The sequence below is a fragment of the Silurus meridionalis genome, chromosome 17 (genome assembly GCF_014805685.1).
Source record: "Silurus meridionalis isolate SWU-2019-XX chromosome 17, ASM1480568v1, whole genome shotgun sequence".
NCBI lineage: Eukaryota > Metazoa > Chordata > Actinopteri > Siluriformes > Siluridae > Silurus > Silurus meridionalis.
In genome coordinates, this window is record NC_060900.1 from 18,823,722 (window position 1) to 18,841,165 (window position 17,444).

Genomic DNA, 17,444 nt, shown 5'->3' on the forward strand with positions numbered 1-17,444 from the left:
CAGGGGGAAAAACTAAACAAAAAAAAAGACCAGACGAGGAATGAGCATGAAGCCCCAAGAGAGTATGAAATCCCAGAGTGATTCGAGGAGGAGATGAAAGACGAAGTTAGAAATGAAGAAACGGAGCGCCAAAGCCAAGACAGATTACTGTGTGGTGTACTGAAAGCAAACACATGTAAACTGTGAAACCATAAAAGCTCAGATTGAGAATCAATTCGAATTGCACTTCATTATCAAAACCTACACCTTTGTAACACAAATATAGGAGTGCACACACAAGTCATTATCAGGGAATCTCTGCGAGGTAGGTTATGAGTCCCCTTTCATTATTTAATTATCATTACCTGAGCGTGAATGTAAACGGGTATGTGTTTTTAACAGCATGTTCTTTTAAAATGCCTGTCACCTTAGTTTAAAAGTAAACAGGTCCAAAGATCGTAACAGTTTTAATGGCTCAGTGCATTCAGGACCCACCCACCTCCAGCCTCAATCGGACCACACAGAGCCTGATCATTCATTCAGATCTTTAAATACCTTTGTACGCAATCGAGACCAATGAACGTTTCGGCCCCCCCCCAAAAAAATTTTTTAATAAAAAATAATAATAAAACCCACAAGTAGCAACTACTACTTACCGGCTTTTCCCTCCTCTCTGTTCGACTTCATTTCACGCTTTCTTCCACACACTTTTCCAATAGAGGCTACTGACCCTTCATTATTAATAATTACAACACGAAAGCGTCATCAGATCCGTGACCTCAAACAATGAACCAATCATTTAACGGTGTCCTTCTCTGTCTGTTGGCTTTTCTCTCCGTCTGTCTCTCAGTGTTGAGAGCAACAACCACTAGGATTTCGTTACTTCTCCCCACCCTTTTCCCTCTCTTTCAAACAAACTGGGAGGGACAACATGAAAATAATGCCATAAAGTCCAACACACACACAGGTGAGGGAAAGAAGGGAGGAGCTGCTAGCAAGGTGTAGAATTACAAGCAGGTGCATTCATTCTCTGCTTATCTCTCTATTTCAATGGATACTGAAAACATGTACGACGTAACTGTGAGAATTCATATTCGACGTTTACTATTTTAATTAACATGAAGCAGACGAAACTGAAAAACAAACAGGTCTATGACTTTTGGTTGTGTCCTTCTTTTAAATCTTTTAATCCTCCAATTGGGAAACAGAATGGAATCCAAAACTTGACACCCAGTATACTAAGAACATATAATCTTAGACTTAAAAAAAACATCAGAATGGGTCAAATCAGAACGTGAAAACTCTTCTTTGAACCCTTTCAGCCACTAATTTATCTTGTACATTGTGGATCTGGAGACAATGCCAGTTGGCTATTGCTAGAACACTTGCACGAGGTGGAAATACAGCCAGGATGGGATGACCATTCACAAAAACATTAAGGCCCAGGTGCAATATGTCTCAGCCAGTCCACCCACCGAGACGGTTTCTGGTAAGTAGGACGATACTAGGAGGACACTTATACCGACACAGGGAGAAGGTGCACAAACACTCTACAATCTACACAGACAGTAACCTGAGCTTAGGATCGAACGTGGGACCCTGAAGCTGTAAGGAGACCTGTTAAGTCTCATTCCTGCCAGACAGGTTATGTGATCTGTAATATTGGTTATAATATGGTTTACTGTCTTTATAGATGTACAGCTTGGTGAAAATGTTTATGCCACTTTATGAATGATAAAAGAATTGTGCATATAGCAATGTATGTTGAGCAATAGATGTTGTATAAACTACCTCCATAGGCTGTACGCATTGGATTATTTGTACGTAACGATTTTTGCATAATATAAAATGACCTAATTAAGGACTTGTTTTAAAAGCTATATGAATTAACTAAATTCAGTTCTAATCGAAAGCTTACTGTAGTTGTTCTACAAAAAAGGGTGTGTGAGACTCATCGTCAGGGTCCATGAATTATTTAGATAAATCTTTTTTATTATCACAATCTATAAGCATTTATAAATTAACCAGTAAACGAAGTAAATTCCTGTCAGTAAAAAAAAGTCCTTCTGCAACAATAAATAGATTATAACACAGTTATTTATTTATGTTAATAAAAAGAAAAATAAAGGACTTTTTGATGTGAAATTACAGTTAATGTATACCCTGCATACAAGAAATTTGAGAAACCAGTGGTTTACAAAATGGGGTTGTATGAATATCCTGATAATTCTTCAGCATTATGTGAATAATAGGTGAGGAGAAGGTTTTAATCTGTGTCCAGTTTTATCTACTCTTTATTTGTTAAACACCATTGCACAAAGCCCGTAATACCCCGCTGGCATCTCTTCAAGAAATAAAATATTCCCCAATAAATCTTTCGATGTGGTGAGATGTGATGAATATATTAATTGGTTTCTTTCTATGACGAGGTCTCAGACTGTTCCGCCATGTAAAATAGCATTTCTATTCAGTGAATGCTGCTTCATGTAAGATAATTCATTGCAGGAAAATACCAGCATACTAAGTGGTTCCTCTGTAAGCAGCCTTGCTGGCTGGGTTGCCATGACTGCAAGGCCTGCAGACAAGCGCATGCTATATGAGTAAAACTGGCTTTTTAATTACTTATCGGTGCCACTATATACACTATACATGAATATAACAAAAGTGATTGAAAACCAAAAACAGACAGCTGTGATTGTCAAGTTACTGTGGTATTCCATCTCGCTGACTGACAGTGCAATTTGGCTGTGAAACGTTTACAATTTAACGTATACATATGCTAACATTGACAATACTGACAACCTAGATTTGTGGGAATGAAAGAAAATTGCTTATAGTACACAAAGTCTAAAAACATTCAATCTAAGTTTTTTTTTTAAATATCCACATCTCAAATCTTTTGTCACATCAGTGGTCACTTTAAAACAATTGTTCACAGATATTTATCAGCTCTCAGATTAACTCTATCATAATTCCAGTGGGTCAAGGATTTTACGTACTCCATTTTGACTATCTCTTTAAACCAGAAATGTCCAGTCTTTTTCACAAAGTGCTGGTGTGGGTGCAGGTTTTTATTACAACCAAACCACACCAGATTCCACTTGTTTAGATGTTTATTTTCAGTGGACTATCAGGTGTGACCCTTGTTTGACTGGAATGAAAACCTGTACCCACATAAGCCCTTTGTGAAATAGATTGGACACCTGGCTTTAAACCATCTGATAGATTCCAGAAATGGATATGACATTATCAAGCCAATTGGGATGGAATCGGTGGCTGAAAAAAAGGGTCTACTGTTTAATGGCAATGTCTTTATGTCTTTGACACCATTGGAAAATTCAAGCAATGCAGCCAACATCACAGAAACAGTTTATACTTAGACTTAAAATATACTAATCCTTGGACCACACATTTACTGTATTGGCCAGAAAGACACAAATGTACATCAAAGAGTCAATAAACTTGAGTACAAATGGTTCAAGTGAACCTTGAGACAGCAACAGCAGCTGCTTGTAAAAACAACAAACTATGTATAATTGTGTTCGTACATACGCAATTAAAAGAGTCTTTTACCGACATAATCTGAAAGGTTGTTATGCAAGGAAGAAGCCCCTACTCAAAGACGAAAAAAAGCCACAAAAAAAGCCACAATGAAGTTTGCAGATGATCGCTAGCCTTTTGAATAAGTGTTCTCTAATAAGAAACAGAAACAGAAAGTTGAACTGTTTGGCTATAAAGATCAGCTCTATGTATGCAGGAGGAAGAATATTACGCCAAAAAAACACCATGTTCAATAGTCCCCGAATGCCTCCACTCTTCTGGGAAGATATTCCACTAGATTTTGAAGTAGTGTTGTGGAGATTTGTACTCATTAAGGACTTTAGTAATGTCAGGAAGTGGTATAAGTTCAGAAAGGCCTGGGGTGCAGTCAGCATTCCAATTCATCCCAAAAGTTTTCAATGGGATTGAGATCAGAGCTCTATAGCAGGCCACTCAAGATCTACCAGTCCAACTCATGTAAACCTTATCTTCATAGGGCATTGTCATGCTGGAACAGGTTTCTATCTCCCCAAGTCAGATGAGGGTGAAATTTTATGTTAACAGACCCAAAGCTATGCTATACAACTGTGCAGACCCAAATTTGTGGTAAAATATTAGGGGGAAAAAAAATCACATACATCAAAAAAAATACCTTTGTCCATACAGTGTATAACAGCATGGCTTAAAGAGAACAAAGCAATGACCTGAATCCCATAGAAACCTTTTCTACTGAATTGTAATGGCAAGTCCAGGCAAGAGTTTGCACTAGACCAGCTGTGTAAAGAGGAATGGGCCAAATTTTTGGAAAGCATAGTGAGAAACTTGCACCCATGCATTTGATTCAAGTTCAAGCAATTAAAAGGCAATAGCAGGAAATACTAACAAAGTGTATGTAAACCTTTGGCCTAATTAAAATCATATACAGTATATTGGCATATACAGTAAATAAGTCTTATTTAAGTCTTATTTATTATTCTGAAATTTGGAAAAAAAATTGTAAAGAAGAAAGTAGACTTATTTGACTTGATTTCACAGGAGATCTTTAGTATCATCAAGTGTGTGAATTTTGATTGACCTTAAAAATCTTGAACCTCACTGTATGTTAACTTTGGCCTCAATTGTAGTGCTGTCATTTTTGTAACTTTTTCCGTAAAAAACGATATAAATGTGACAGAGAGCACCGAAATCTCTTTGCTACATGAGAAAAACCTACTAAACATTCATACAATTTTGCTGCTTTTCCATGTAATGTGTATAGCTACACTTAAGTAATAACTTAAGCTACTGTTATACAATGGGCTATAGATATAATATAGAAAAATAGAAAAAAAGATGCAATACAACACCACAATGAAAAACCAATTTACCAGCCAATGTGAATGATTTTTAAAAGACATTTTTTGGAATACGGGTGTAACAAAAACATATGTACACCTCTTCAAGCAATGCATTGTTCTCCCACAGTTCTTACAGACATCTGAATTCTAGAATGTTTAATTATTTGGTGGGAAAAATATTCTAGTAAATTATTTTTTTAAAAAGCAGGGAAAAAAAAAAGCTTCAGAAAAATGGATTCAGAGATATATTTCTGCACTTATCCATTATACTGACACCCATTCTACCTCCCCTGAAAAACTTAATAACACTACATACGCAGTAGAAATGAGAGAACAACACATCTAATGCATTTCCAGATTAAACTGTGAATTTGAAATGTTTAGAATCACAGAAAAATATTAAATGCTACTTTTTAAGTGACATGACTAATCCCATATAAACTGATTACAACTGTTGAATATCGAAGTTCAGCAACAATATTGGTTGCAGAAATAAAAAGCGCCCTGATTCCACCATGCAGTTCTAAATACAATAAAAATAAATAAAATCACAATTATTAAATGCCCCATAACATTTCTCTCACATCTTTAATTTCCTCTGTAATCTCTCTGTAAAACCTTTCTTAGCTGCAATGGTACACAGCCACAAAGCCTAAGTGATCAGCGAAGCAGTTTAGCAAAAGGACATATTTAACCACTAATACAAAAGAACAGCCTTCAGAGTAATGACGAGCAAATAGTCAAAAAATCAGCATTCGTTATGTAACCATTTGATCAAGTTTGGATTCTCAAAATCAAATACTGCGGGTTATATGTGGACATACCTTTTGTGCATAACTTGGCAACCCATGGCATGCCAATACTTTGGGGCTATTATTTATTAATTTATGTTTAAGTATATTATTCAGTAACTAAGATGAATTATTCAATATCGATAGTAAAAAAAAAAGAGGTTCATCTCTTCGGCTCCCAATCTGTGTATCCCTGTTAAAAGAGTTTTCTGACTGCACCTGACTGAATGTTGAGTGGAAACTTGAGTGCAATAGACCTCATAAAGAATACAATAAAAATGCAAGGTTACACTACAAAAGGCTTCACGTTGCTGGATAATATTTCTGCATGACTGTACCAGCTGAACACGTTTACTGCACGGAAGACTTTGGGAGAAGAGGAAGAGAATTCGACTTGCTTTATTTTAACTTGCTTATTTATTACAAGGTGCTTCCTAATGCGGCAAATCGCCTACAATTTTTTAGAAAATTAATTTTTTTTATTCAGTCTGCCTTTATTTAATCGGTTATGAATCTAGTTTTGTCCACTTAGCCATTGAATGTTATTATACAGGTTTTAAGTAAAGAGCAGCAGATTGCCTGAATCTAAATGCCATTCAGTGTTAGTTTTCACAGATATTCCATCATCATCAAATAACAGAAAAATGTTGATATTCTATGTTAAAGATATTTGCATCTCCTTTTTTTTTTAAAGTGATTTTTTTTTTTTTATAAAATATGTACCTCGAGCATCTGTCCAATTCTTCTTATTATCTGTATCTGTTTTAAACTGGCTCATAAGCACACACACACAAAAAAAACCATTAACAGACCGAATACAAATTAACAGCACATCAGCATGTCATGTCATGCTGAATATGCAGTTGTGTTATTTGACCATGCTCTTGTTCACCTGCATACTTGTTAGTTTTACACCAACTTTGTCAAATCAAGCCTGAAGATCATGATGACAAAACATTCAGAATATGTTTCTGTTGCTCAGTAAATTGTTGCTCACTAATATATTTAAATCCAATACATTTCTCCATGTAATCAAGTACAAAACTACAACAGAATTTCCAGCTCTAGTGAATGGGTAAGGATTGTCTTTAGGAAACCCACAAATGACTCCCATTTTCCATCACCATGGAGAGAACATGATTCATACACTAATCGCTGCCATAGTTCAGCTGTCATATTACAACAATTTCTTTAGTGCGTTAGAGACACCATAACAAATCTTCAATTATTACCCAGTAATTGCTTTCTGCTTCATATACGTAATCTGCACACTTTGCTTAAATCCGACGCATGGGCTTCTAACCACATCTAATGCTCTGCTTCGATCCTGTGAGTGTTCATGCATTTATGCAAATGACAAGCCCGAGCCCTGAGTGTTCTCCCGAAATCATTTTGAAAGCGCTTGTTTTTTGTATAAAATGCAGTTACCTTTATCCAGTGTTGTATCGTGGGTGCTGAGGTTTGTTAAGTTGCTGACCTCAGTACCTCTCTGTCTGACAGCGTCTGAGCGAGAGAAAGAGCGAGAGAAAGAGAGAGAGAGCAAAAGAAAGGCACATCATTAACACAGCATCACGACAAATCCTGAAAAACAGTAATTACTGCAGCGCAGGATGAGATCAGAGGAGCTGTGGCAAAGAAGCGAAGAAGCCATTTCTTCATCAGCTACCGCTTTGACTACAGAAGCCCTTAAAGGATGATGCGAGAGTCTGCTGGATGATAGAGTAAAAATGACAGCAGTCACAGCACACTGGCTGATCAATGACCCAACAACACACTCACTCACTTTTGAACACACCGAAGCCTCTTGGATGAGTGGCGAACATGACTTCGAGACACCAACAGACCAATAGCTCAGACTTACTCTTACAAGGCCATATATCTTTACTGACATCTGAGCTAAAAATCGCTTTGGCTAACAGCTGTTTTGCTCAAATCCAGAGTGAGATGCTAAGAGCTGTTCTCAAGAAAAAAATAAATAAATAAACAAAAACACGCACAAACACGATGTGACTCACATCTACGGCAAAGGCTTATGCCTCCAGTGCCAATAGTATCAAAACATCTAGCATATATTATAACTCCATAAAAAGTCATATACATGTATCTTAAATGTAATTATCCAAGCACAAAAACATTCAACTTGTGCACAGGAACAGGGATGTCCAATCAAATCTAATTTCGTCCATTTATTTAATGAACGGTGCGACAAAATCATGTTCTCTTCCCGCTTGTGTCTGTGATGTCGAATATTCTGTACGTCTCGCTTTTCTTCTACACACACACACACACACACACACACACACACACTGCTTTTACTGCTATTTTTAACTTGCTGCCGAATGCTACACAGTATAGTCTTATAACGTCCTGTGTGTACTATGTGCTGTATATATACTATAATAGTATTTGTTCTAAAGTATTATTGCTTTACTTTATTGCTGCAGTTTCACTCTTTGTGTACTCATGCTTGCTCTAATGTGTGTTGGACCACTGCCCTGCAGAACTGACATTTCCTTCCACTGCATATACACTGTGTATTAAAATTACTGATTGATAGAGATTTCAAATGATAAGAAATAAGCATGACATGCAAATTTTTTAATGTTCCTTTTAAGCCAAAATATTTCTCCTCCTCCTTATTAAAACTAGTTTATGATTTCTTTTAAAAATATTTGTTCCAAAAAAGTAATGATACCCTGGATTTCCAGGATGTTGGGATACGGTTAGAACTTTTAACAAGGCAATGATCGAAACACATCCAACTCAACGGTTGGATGAACAGGAAGGCGCCACAAAAAATATCATTTGAAAACCAGTGTTTAACAGAACAAAATTGGCACATGCTAACAGTAAATAAGATTGTGTTGGAGACCAAAAGTTTATACCCAACTGACCATTAGAGTCCTATTTGCATCTTCTGAAAAAAATGTTGGTTAAAGAAGCATTACAACTTTCCCCCACTGGAAACTAAATCCTGTTCCAGCAGGAACCTGCACAAAGCCAGGTCTATGAAGCTATGGCTTGCCATTTGACCTATATACCCTCTTGACCTGAACCCCATTAAACACCTCTGTTGAACCTGAACAATGCCTGCACCAGAAATTTGCTCCTCAAACATCAAATCCTAATGTCCATAATATCCTTGTGGCTGAATCAGCACAATTCCCCACAGCCAAGCTCCAAGATCTAGTGGATAGTCTTCGTTAATGATGACTTGATTATGCACTAGCAATTACATGCCACTAGCCATTATTTTGCTTGTTTGTTGAACAGAACCATCCAAACTGAGTGTTTAATGTCTGTTTGCAGACTCTCTGATTAACAGTGATGCTCTGGACTGAGCTGAACAAACACAGCTACAGTTTCCACACCTCCTGAATAAGTCATGGCTTGCTTTGATGGAGCAGGAGGTATTGTTGGTGCCTCATACTTTCAGGGTCTAGGGTGTTAAACAACTGGTCTGATATAGATAAAGAAAATATAGATATAATTATAAATGTTCATGCCACACTTATAAAATGCCAATATCTTGGACAATTTATGTGCAATAATATATATATTTTAATAAGAATATTTTATTTTCAACAGCTTCTATTTTATTTTACTTAAATTGTTCTCTGAGGAGCTCTGACTTTCCTCAGGTTTTCTAATTTTATCCGAATAATATGCCAGTAAGAAGACCAGATATTGAAAAATGCCTCGAGTTGGGAATGTGTGTGTATCTACAAACTACTGAGCAATGAATGTGCCAGAGAGCAACACAATGTATCGGTCTTTTCTTGAAAAAAGAAAAAAAAATTGGTCATGTAGTCTGAGGACAGGAGGAAACCATCCATTAATCTTAAATTTCACAGGAAATAAACGGCATCCATCGCACTCAACACCGAAGCTGCGCCAGTGGTTTGGATGTGTGGACTACGAAACAATGCTTTTTCCTCTCTCAGTTTTATCTATTAATGCACTCTGTTGAAAACAGCCAATGTTCCATCACATTTAATTCAATCCTTCAAAAAATTTAACCCAACATTTATTCCAGGCAGAAACCAGAATCTGCTCAACAACCGTACACTGCATAAATGATGAAAAAAAAAAATCCAGTCACCCTTTTTTATATATGTGTTCATATAAAATTGCAGCAGGCAGTGAGTGTGCTGCAAATCGCATTCGACTTAATATTATGGAAAAGATCTGAAATAAAAAAGGGATACGGGGGGAGAAAAAACAGAGCAGTGCAACTGGAAAATTGAGATACAATTCAGAATGAAAGCGCATGTGATTTTTTGACAAGCAGCCGTATTTCGGCGGTATATTTTAGTCCTGCGGTAACCCTAGGAAACTTTTACGGGAAACGAAAACAGACTGACACTGAACATCGTTCTCGACATGCATTAACAAATCAATCAGCAAAGAGTCGAACACATGACTCTACACACACGTACTCACACACAGCCTACCTGAAGTGCTGACAGCAAAAAGTCTGAGAGGATCACAGATTCCAGGACGCAAGCACTGATGCATGGCTGTGTGGCTTAATGCCCAGACATTAACGGATTACAACCTGACATTACACGCACTTGTACTAGACACACGTCAAGAATTAGGCATGCTGCAACCATACACACTCCACTGCTACCAAGCACAGGTGTCTATAAAAAGCTGTGCTAATTTCAAATGCATGAAACGGATACCAGCATTACTGCACTACCCCACACACACACACACACTCTCACTCTCTCTCTCTCTCTCTCTCTCTCTCACATACACACAGCTTAGCTAATTTTTCAAACAAGCATTTTGACATCACACTGTCCTTCAGATAAAAAAAATATTTAATAAAAATGTAATTCATTAATATGCAAACGGGGCCGCAAAAGAACAATCCGTCGCTAAAACAATATTCAAGTAAACGCGTTCGCATGCATGTCCAGATGCAGCTTTGATGGATGGATAACAAGCTATGTCTTTTATTCCGTGAGGGAGGAAAAAGCGAGAGAATGATGCGGTGTGATGCTGCAGAGTGACATTTCAAAGTGAGGAGGAGGCGACTTTGTACACTCGAGAACAACGTCTCTGTCAAGCCTCCGAAAAGACTCATACAGCTGATGGCCTTCAGCTCTGAAGTGACTCAGAGCAGTGTCTAAGCAGCACATTGCCAGTTTAAATCTTTCACAACAGTGGTTAACAGCCAGGTTCTATAATCCACAGCATTTAAAGTCAAATTGCCAGAGACGGGAAATGATGTGCTACATTGACTCGGTTACTTCGCTAACCTGTTAAATAAACTGTCATTTTCTTGCAGTCAGTGGTGTCATTTTGTACAGAATCAAGAACACCAGCGTTCTGCTAATTTAACAGGAAATTTCACATAATAGCTTTGGTTCGATTATGCCTACCCTTAAACGGGTGAAGCGGCAAAAACAGAGGGTGGGACATCTGGATCCCACACGGACAGCATTTATCTCGCTCACCTGAACACACCTGTTTTGTATGTTCACTCAATTTGTATTTAAGCTAACGGGTGTTCAATCTTAGTGCAATTTTGAATTCTTGTCTGAGTGCAAATTTGATCGTTTCCTATCTTTTCATTTTTTCCTTTTTGCTATAATCGCTTGTGTTTTTACTTGCCTGGCTATTTAGATCTAAGAAGAACAATTTTACCGGCATTTCTATGCACCTGCTTTGGACTTTGTGGCGCACACACAAGGCCAAAAAGCTAAATCCCAGAAGTCAAGTCTGGTCCCATTTCTTACAACCCAGTTTGGTGGATATATCAATCCTCTTATAAACTACCTACTTTAGCCAGCTACTAACTTAATACAAAAGAAGTGATTAACTCCAGATTCTGTAAATATCCAAAGTGAAAACATCGCTAAGCCTACATTTGTAACTACGTCTTCTAGAAAAACAGGAAACGGTGAAAATACATTGAAAATGAACACATACATTAGTTTTAAGTAACTATTTTATTCCGGTCAGAAATACAATGACTCTGAAATCCATCCTGGGAACTACACTTTCTCCAAACTCACACTTTTGTAGAATTCAGCATAGCCAATCCACCCATTAACGCTGGAGGGAACCAGGGGAACACGGAGGAACCCAAGTCAACATCCAAAATTATACTGAATACCAGACCATCCAAATATTCAGTATTACCACCTGATAGAGAATATGAGCTTTTATACAGTACAAGTATATATATATATATATATATATATATATATATATATATATATATATATATATATATAGTAATACTCAAGATTGCGCTATAATAACCGTTGCACATACTGTGTATAATAACCTCCTGTTTGCACTCTATATCATTCAGCACATATGTATAGAACCTTTCATAAATACTGTATACAGTATCTCTTTTGTTGCACTTATCAATGACCGTTGTTCACACTGTATATAATCCCCTTTCCGTGTACTGTTTATTTATATGAATATTATTCATATCATATTATTCATTTATTTATCATTATTTATTCATATCATATCAACCTGTACATATGTATATATTGTACAAGGCTACAAATGCACTTCTGGTTAGATGCTAACTGTATTTTGTTGCCTTGTACCATAATATGTGCAATGACAAAGTTAAATCTAATTCAAATATCATTCTAATATCAAAGCACCGTCACTGCATTTAAAGCTAGAAAATAAGGCTTTCTGCTTGGCCATGTGCATCTGAGTAGAATCCGGGCTAATCATTAAAAAAAAAAAAAGCTGTCATCACCCTTAGTTACTCTCTGCTTCTGCAAATGAAAAATATGCAGGATCGCTCATATTGTCATGATATAATCCAGCATGATGAGAAAATCTGAAATACTGTTAATATGCTGTTCTCAGGAACACTGAGTATTATGTGTTGTACTAAATAATTGACCATGTACAATCATCACAGCCCACATTTCTCTCATATTCCACCACAAGGTTTCAGAATAACTTTAGTTTCGAGTAGAGATTCTCTTTTATTCAAAGTCTTAAAACCTTAATGTCGCCCACAAGATTATAAACTGTGTTTTTACGAGCAAAATCTGAGTGCAGACTGTTTCGGGCGTGAAATTTGCAACTGCGTAGATTTTGCTGCACTCCCTTAACAAACAGAAGGCGGTTCGGTTACAACCTGATATATTACAGGCGAGGGTTTCTGCGTCATAAAATACAATCGCCGAATGTATTCCAGAATGCGCATGTATCGTTCTTGAGTTTTTTTTTTAAATAAATGTGTCCCATCTTCTGTGCCCCCTTTGTTTTTGGTAGTCTAATGGAATTTGTGCAAAAACCAATCAATGTGATGACCTTTAAATCAAGATTGAGATCCCTTTCAAGCTAAACCAGACTCTCTACCTCTACTTGGCTGTAACTTCATACTAACGATTACCATGCACTCACACACTCACTCCCACACACACACACACACACTCAGTGACCGCTGTTACAATCTTGTCATTCCGTTGCCAAACTGTAAATAGATATTAACCCTCTATCCACATCTGTGTTTAACATCATGACACACTGCCTCAAATGCACTCACACCCACACACCCTGTGACAGTGTATATTTACTGACCTGAACATTACCACAAACATCATTTCGCCCTTCTCCAGTCGTGACAGCCCGTACTCGTGATTACATATGATTACCCGTGACATTTCAACACGCTCTCAATAAATGCCCATTAATTAAAACTGCAGATGCGAGGCTGCTGAACCTCACAGGAGCTGCGAATAGAGCGGGTACAGAAAATGGTAATGAAACAGAAGACGTACAATTAAACGATCACAAAAAGCATGTCCGGGGGGGTGTAGAAAAACGTGAGGAAATATAATGTGATTCGCATCATGCCAACCCGACAAACAAAACATTGCACGATGCAATTCACAGCCTCACATACACATATTCATAAAACGTTCGCATGCAATATTAACGTTTTCGTCTACTCACTTCTTTCCCTTGTCAGAGCAAAAAGCATTTATTCCCAATGGGGAGAGAAAGACAGAGATGAACAGACAGAGAGAGGCTGCTGTCTTGTCAGGCCCTCTTAATCCTTTACTCTGACTCTTGAGATGCAATCTGACACGTCCTGAAGGTTTGCTTGCATGTGTGTGTGTGTGTGTGTGTGTGTGTGTGTGTGTGTGAGAGAGAGAAAGAGAGAGAAAAAGAGAGTGAGAGCAAAATATTGTCTGTTCTCTGTTCAGCTCACTGTAATATCCATTTTCATTTAATATGTGCCAGCTGTTTATTAACAGGAGGAGTAGACTACTGAAGTCAATCACATAAATAAAACACAAAAGAGCAAGGTTGTATTTATCTCTTAATAAAGCTTTGATCATGTGACTGTCGACCATGCAAGTTGCTCTGAATCTGCTGTAGCTAAAGACTTGACAAATCACAGGTTTATATTTCTGCATTTCCGTGTAGCTGTCAAAGCCGTGCCCTCCAGCCAATCGGAATGGAGAAATCAACAGCACTGCATCCACTGAGAATACTCTGTATGTTTGTGCTTCCTCGAGCTCTCTGTATAAAAACGGCACAAAGTTATTCAATAAAAAAATTCCCTTTCATCCATTCATAGATCTTCAGCCTTTTTCTGGCTCAAGAACAATGTGTGTGGCTGGAACACACCCTATAGTCCAGGGAACCATGCATACATGAATTCACACAATACAATGTCAATACTTATAGTCACCAGTCCACTTGGTATGATTCTGAGGGTTAGGAAGAAACCAGAGAACGAAGAGCAGACCTCACGCAGACACGACCAAAACCACACAGACTGTAACCTGAACTCAAAAGAACCTGTGAGCCCGTAATGTTGTGCTCGATTCATTTCTATGTATATCAGAGTAAGAATAAATTAAAACCCACCTATGAGGGAACCCGAATCTCTTGGTTTCTCTGTAATAATAGATCACAGAGGTCAATGACAAGCCTGAGGCCACTAGCAGCTTGATTAAAGGTGTTACAGGCATACACAGCTCAGACAAGTTTGAAGGCTCGCATAAAAATCTCATCAACTCGAAAAGGAAAAATCTGTCTGGCCACAGTGTGGGACAATTGAGAACAACCGCTGAATAAGAAGTAAGCACATTCTCAAAATACTGACATTGACCAGAAAGAGCTGACGCGCTAAGCTGCAGCTATGCACTATACTGTATTACAGTGCAGACCTTGAGATGAACGTTGGACATTATCCAAAAGGCCTCCTACTACAGTGCTCATTCATTCCTCTGTTTGTGTGGGAAAAAGTCATTCGATCCGATGGGAAATTAATTAACTTGTTCCAGTAAACATGCCTAAGTGGATCCAGGCTCTTTTGCGTGCTATCGTCGGTTTTGACCTTTGTTGTCAATTGCCATGGTGCAGAATTCTTGAGTACTTCAGTTCAGTGCACAAAAATCGTCATGTCTAAAAGAAAATGGGTTTGAAATAAGGCGAACCAAATTCACCAACACGGATGATTAGACATTCAGTGACACTTATTTTTCCAAATGATACACCCTTCATCTAATGTACCATCTTTTTTCCTTCCTTCCTTCCTCCCTCCGCTCTCTCAATCTCTCTCTTTCGTGCTGTCTCTTGCTGTCACACACAGCCAACGCTTCTTTTTGGCGACTCTGGCTAAGATTAACAAACAGTCCATTGACGTGATAAAAGATCCCTGGCCACTGCGTTCTTTCGGATCTAACCCACAAACAATGGAACAGCTGAATGATTCACAATGCGTTAATAATGAAACGGCAAGTGCTGTAACAAAACCCTTTCACGCCAGCGTTTCCGTGTCTCTATTCGTTCTTCACGCGCAGAAGACAATAAAGCTGGTGGGGACTTCCAAGTGACACTGAATTTATAACTGTTCCATTGAGCACCAAGATGCAGTGGACGTAGGTTTTGGACTCACTGTTACCGAGTTGATAAGACGAAATGCGCTTAAACGAGCGCTCCAGCATTATTTCTGTCTACCGTATGTTTAATTACTGCAATTAGTGGACGTATGAGAAGATTTACAAGTACGCTGATCCACAACTCGCTCATAATGAAAGCTTGAGGGCATGCGTTCTGACAGTTCCTAAATGTTTATGCAAAACATTTATGAAGAACACTCAGAAATTCATCAGCAACAGCTCATAATTAAACTTCAAATCTGTAGAATGTATTCCTTTCAGAGATGGGACTATTCACAGAGATGAATGCGTAGTTGTGTAGGCCTACGTAGTGCATGAATACAGCAAATCATGCGCAACCAGAAGTTAGATAAAACTACACTGTTTGAAAAAGTGTTAGGTAAGGGTTAATCCAGATAAATCTGATGACGTTTTGCCCTTCTTCCACACTGAGACTAGGATTTTGTCAAAGGGGAGGAGGTGCATGGGGGCTGGTGATGAAGCTTTTTCAGAATCCTCTACCATGCGGAAAAAGTCGTATTGTGGACAAAAAAAAAAAAGCTGAGCTTCTCAAAAAAAATGACATTTTTAGTCATGTGACTTGTAAAACTCCAAACAAACAAGATAGTGGATAAAGCACTGATGTGGTTGTGCCTGCTATCCAGTTTGATAGCATTCTTAAAGGTTAATGTCACATTGTAAAACCTTCAGATTGAATTGTTTCAGAGGGGCCTGAACGTTCATCCACAATTGCATCCATTCAAACGAAGAGAAAGTAAATGAACACCTGGCGGAATTGACGCAGAGCAAAGCTTCTTACATTTCTACGAATGTGCAGCAGGGATAAAAGCACTTTCAGACGTTTCAGAGTGGACAAGCGATTTTTGGAAAACGCTTGAAAATGCTGTTTTCATGTCTGTCCGGATTAACGGGGACGGTGCCTAAAGCTTATTCCTAGAAACCAACAGTTTTCCTATCTGAAGCAGAACCTTGATAGGAAATTATAAACCTTCAACTATTTAAAACTATTTGAAGAAGTCTTTTTTAATTATTAATTAGAATATACATAAGAAACGTTTTAGTAATATATCTGCCTCATCCAAACATCAAATTGTAATGAAGCTACAGAACGTGCAGTAAACAGTCACACGGCTGATGAATCCTTGATTTTGATAAGTCAGATATATATATATATATATATATATATATATATATATATATATATATATATATATATATACACACACACACACATACACACACACACACATATATATATATATATATATATATATATACACACATATACATACAATACATTCTAAAACAGAAGGTCTGACACTGATGCTGCGGTGCTGTAATGCAAATCATGGATTTGTGTTAATACATTCATCCTTATACGTTACCATTTCTATAGCAACCACAGGGCTCATTAGTGGGGCTTTTCTGCCATATGCACCACAAGAATAATAATAAATAAATCCATTTAACATTGATTTACCAAAAAAAAAAAAAAAAAGTAAGTTCAAATCACTGACATTGATTCTGCTTTCTGTAAGGAGACATTTCTGAAAGGAGTCTTCAGTCTCAGTGCTTTGTAGAGTCTCTGTAAAATATCAAGCTGTGCTTTTTTATGCTATATTATCTTCTGCTTTAGAAAAACCTGCCTGATACAGGACACATGCAACAGCATTAAATACAACTATAAACGGGTTAAAATGATACGTCATAAAAGTGTTGAATAAAAAAAGAAACGTGGTGTAAGAGAAATAAAACACATGAGTGGTGGTGGTGGTGGTGGTGATAGTGGTGGTGGCATCACCCATCACTTTGTTAATCTTTATTTTCTCTGTGTGATACTGATTCCTAACATAATCGAATCACAGAACTGCCCCAGGGCT

At 37.6% G+C, this 17,444-nt stretch overlaps 1 protein-coding gene across 2 annotated transcripts in view; it reads right to left on the reverse strand.

The window, feature by feature from the left end:
• Window positions 1-17,444, reverse strand: part of LOC124399834 (kazrin-A-like) — a 43,306-nt gene that overhangs the window by 24,771 nt on the left and 1,091 nt on the right. For both annotated transcript variants that reach the window (XM_046871079.1, XM_046871080.1), the window contains exon 2: window positions 7,076-7,150. In XM_046871079.1, the coding sequence (XP_046727035.1) occupies window positions 7,076-7,150 (75 nt within the window). The remainder of the gene's footprint in view (window positions 1-7,075; window positions 7,151-17,444) is intronic.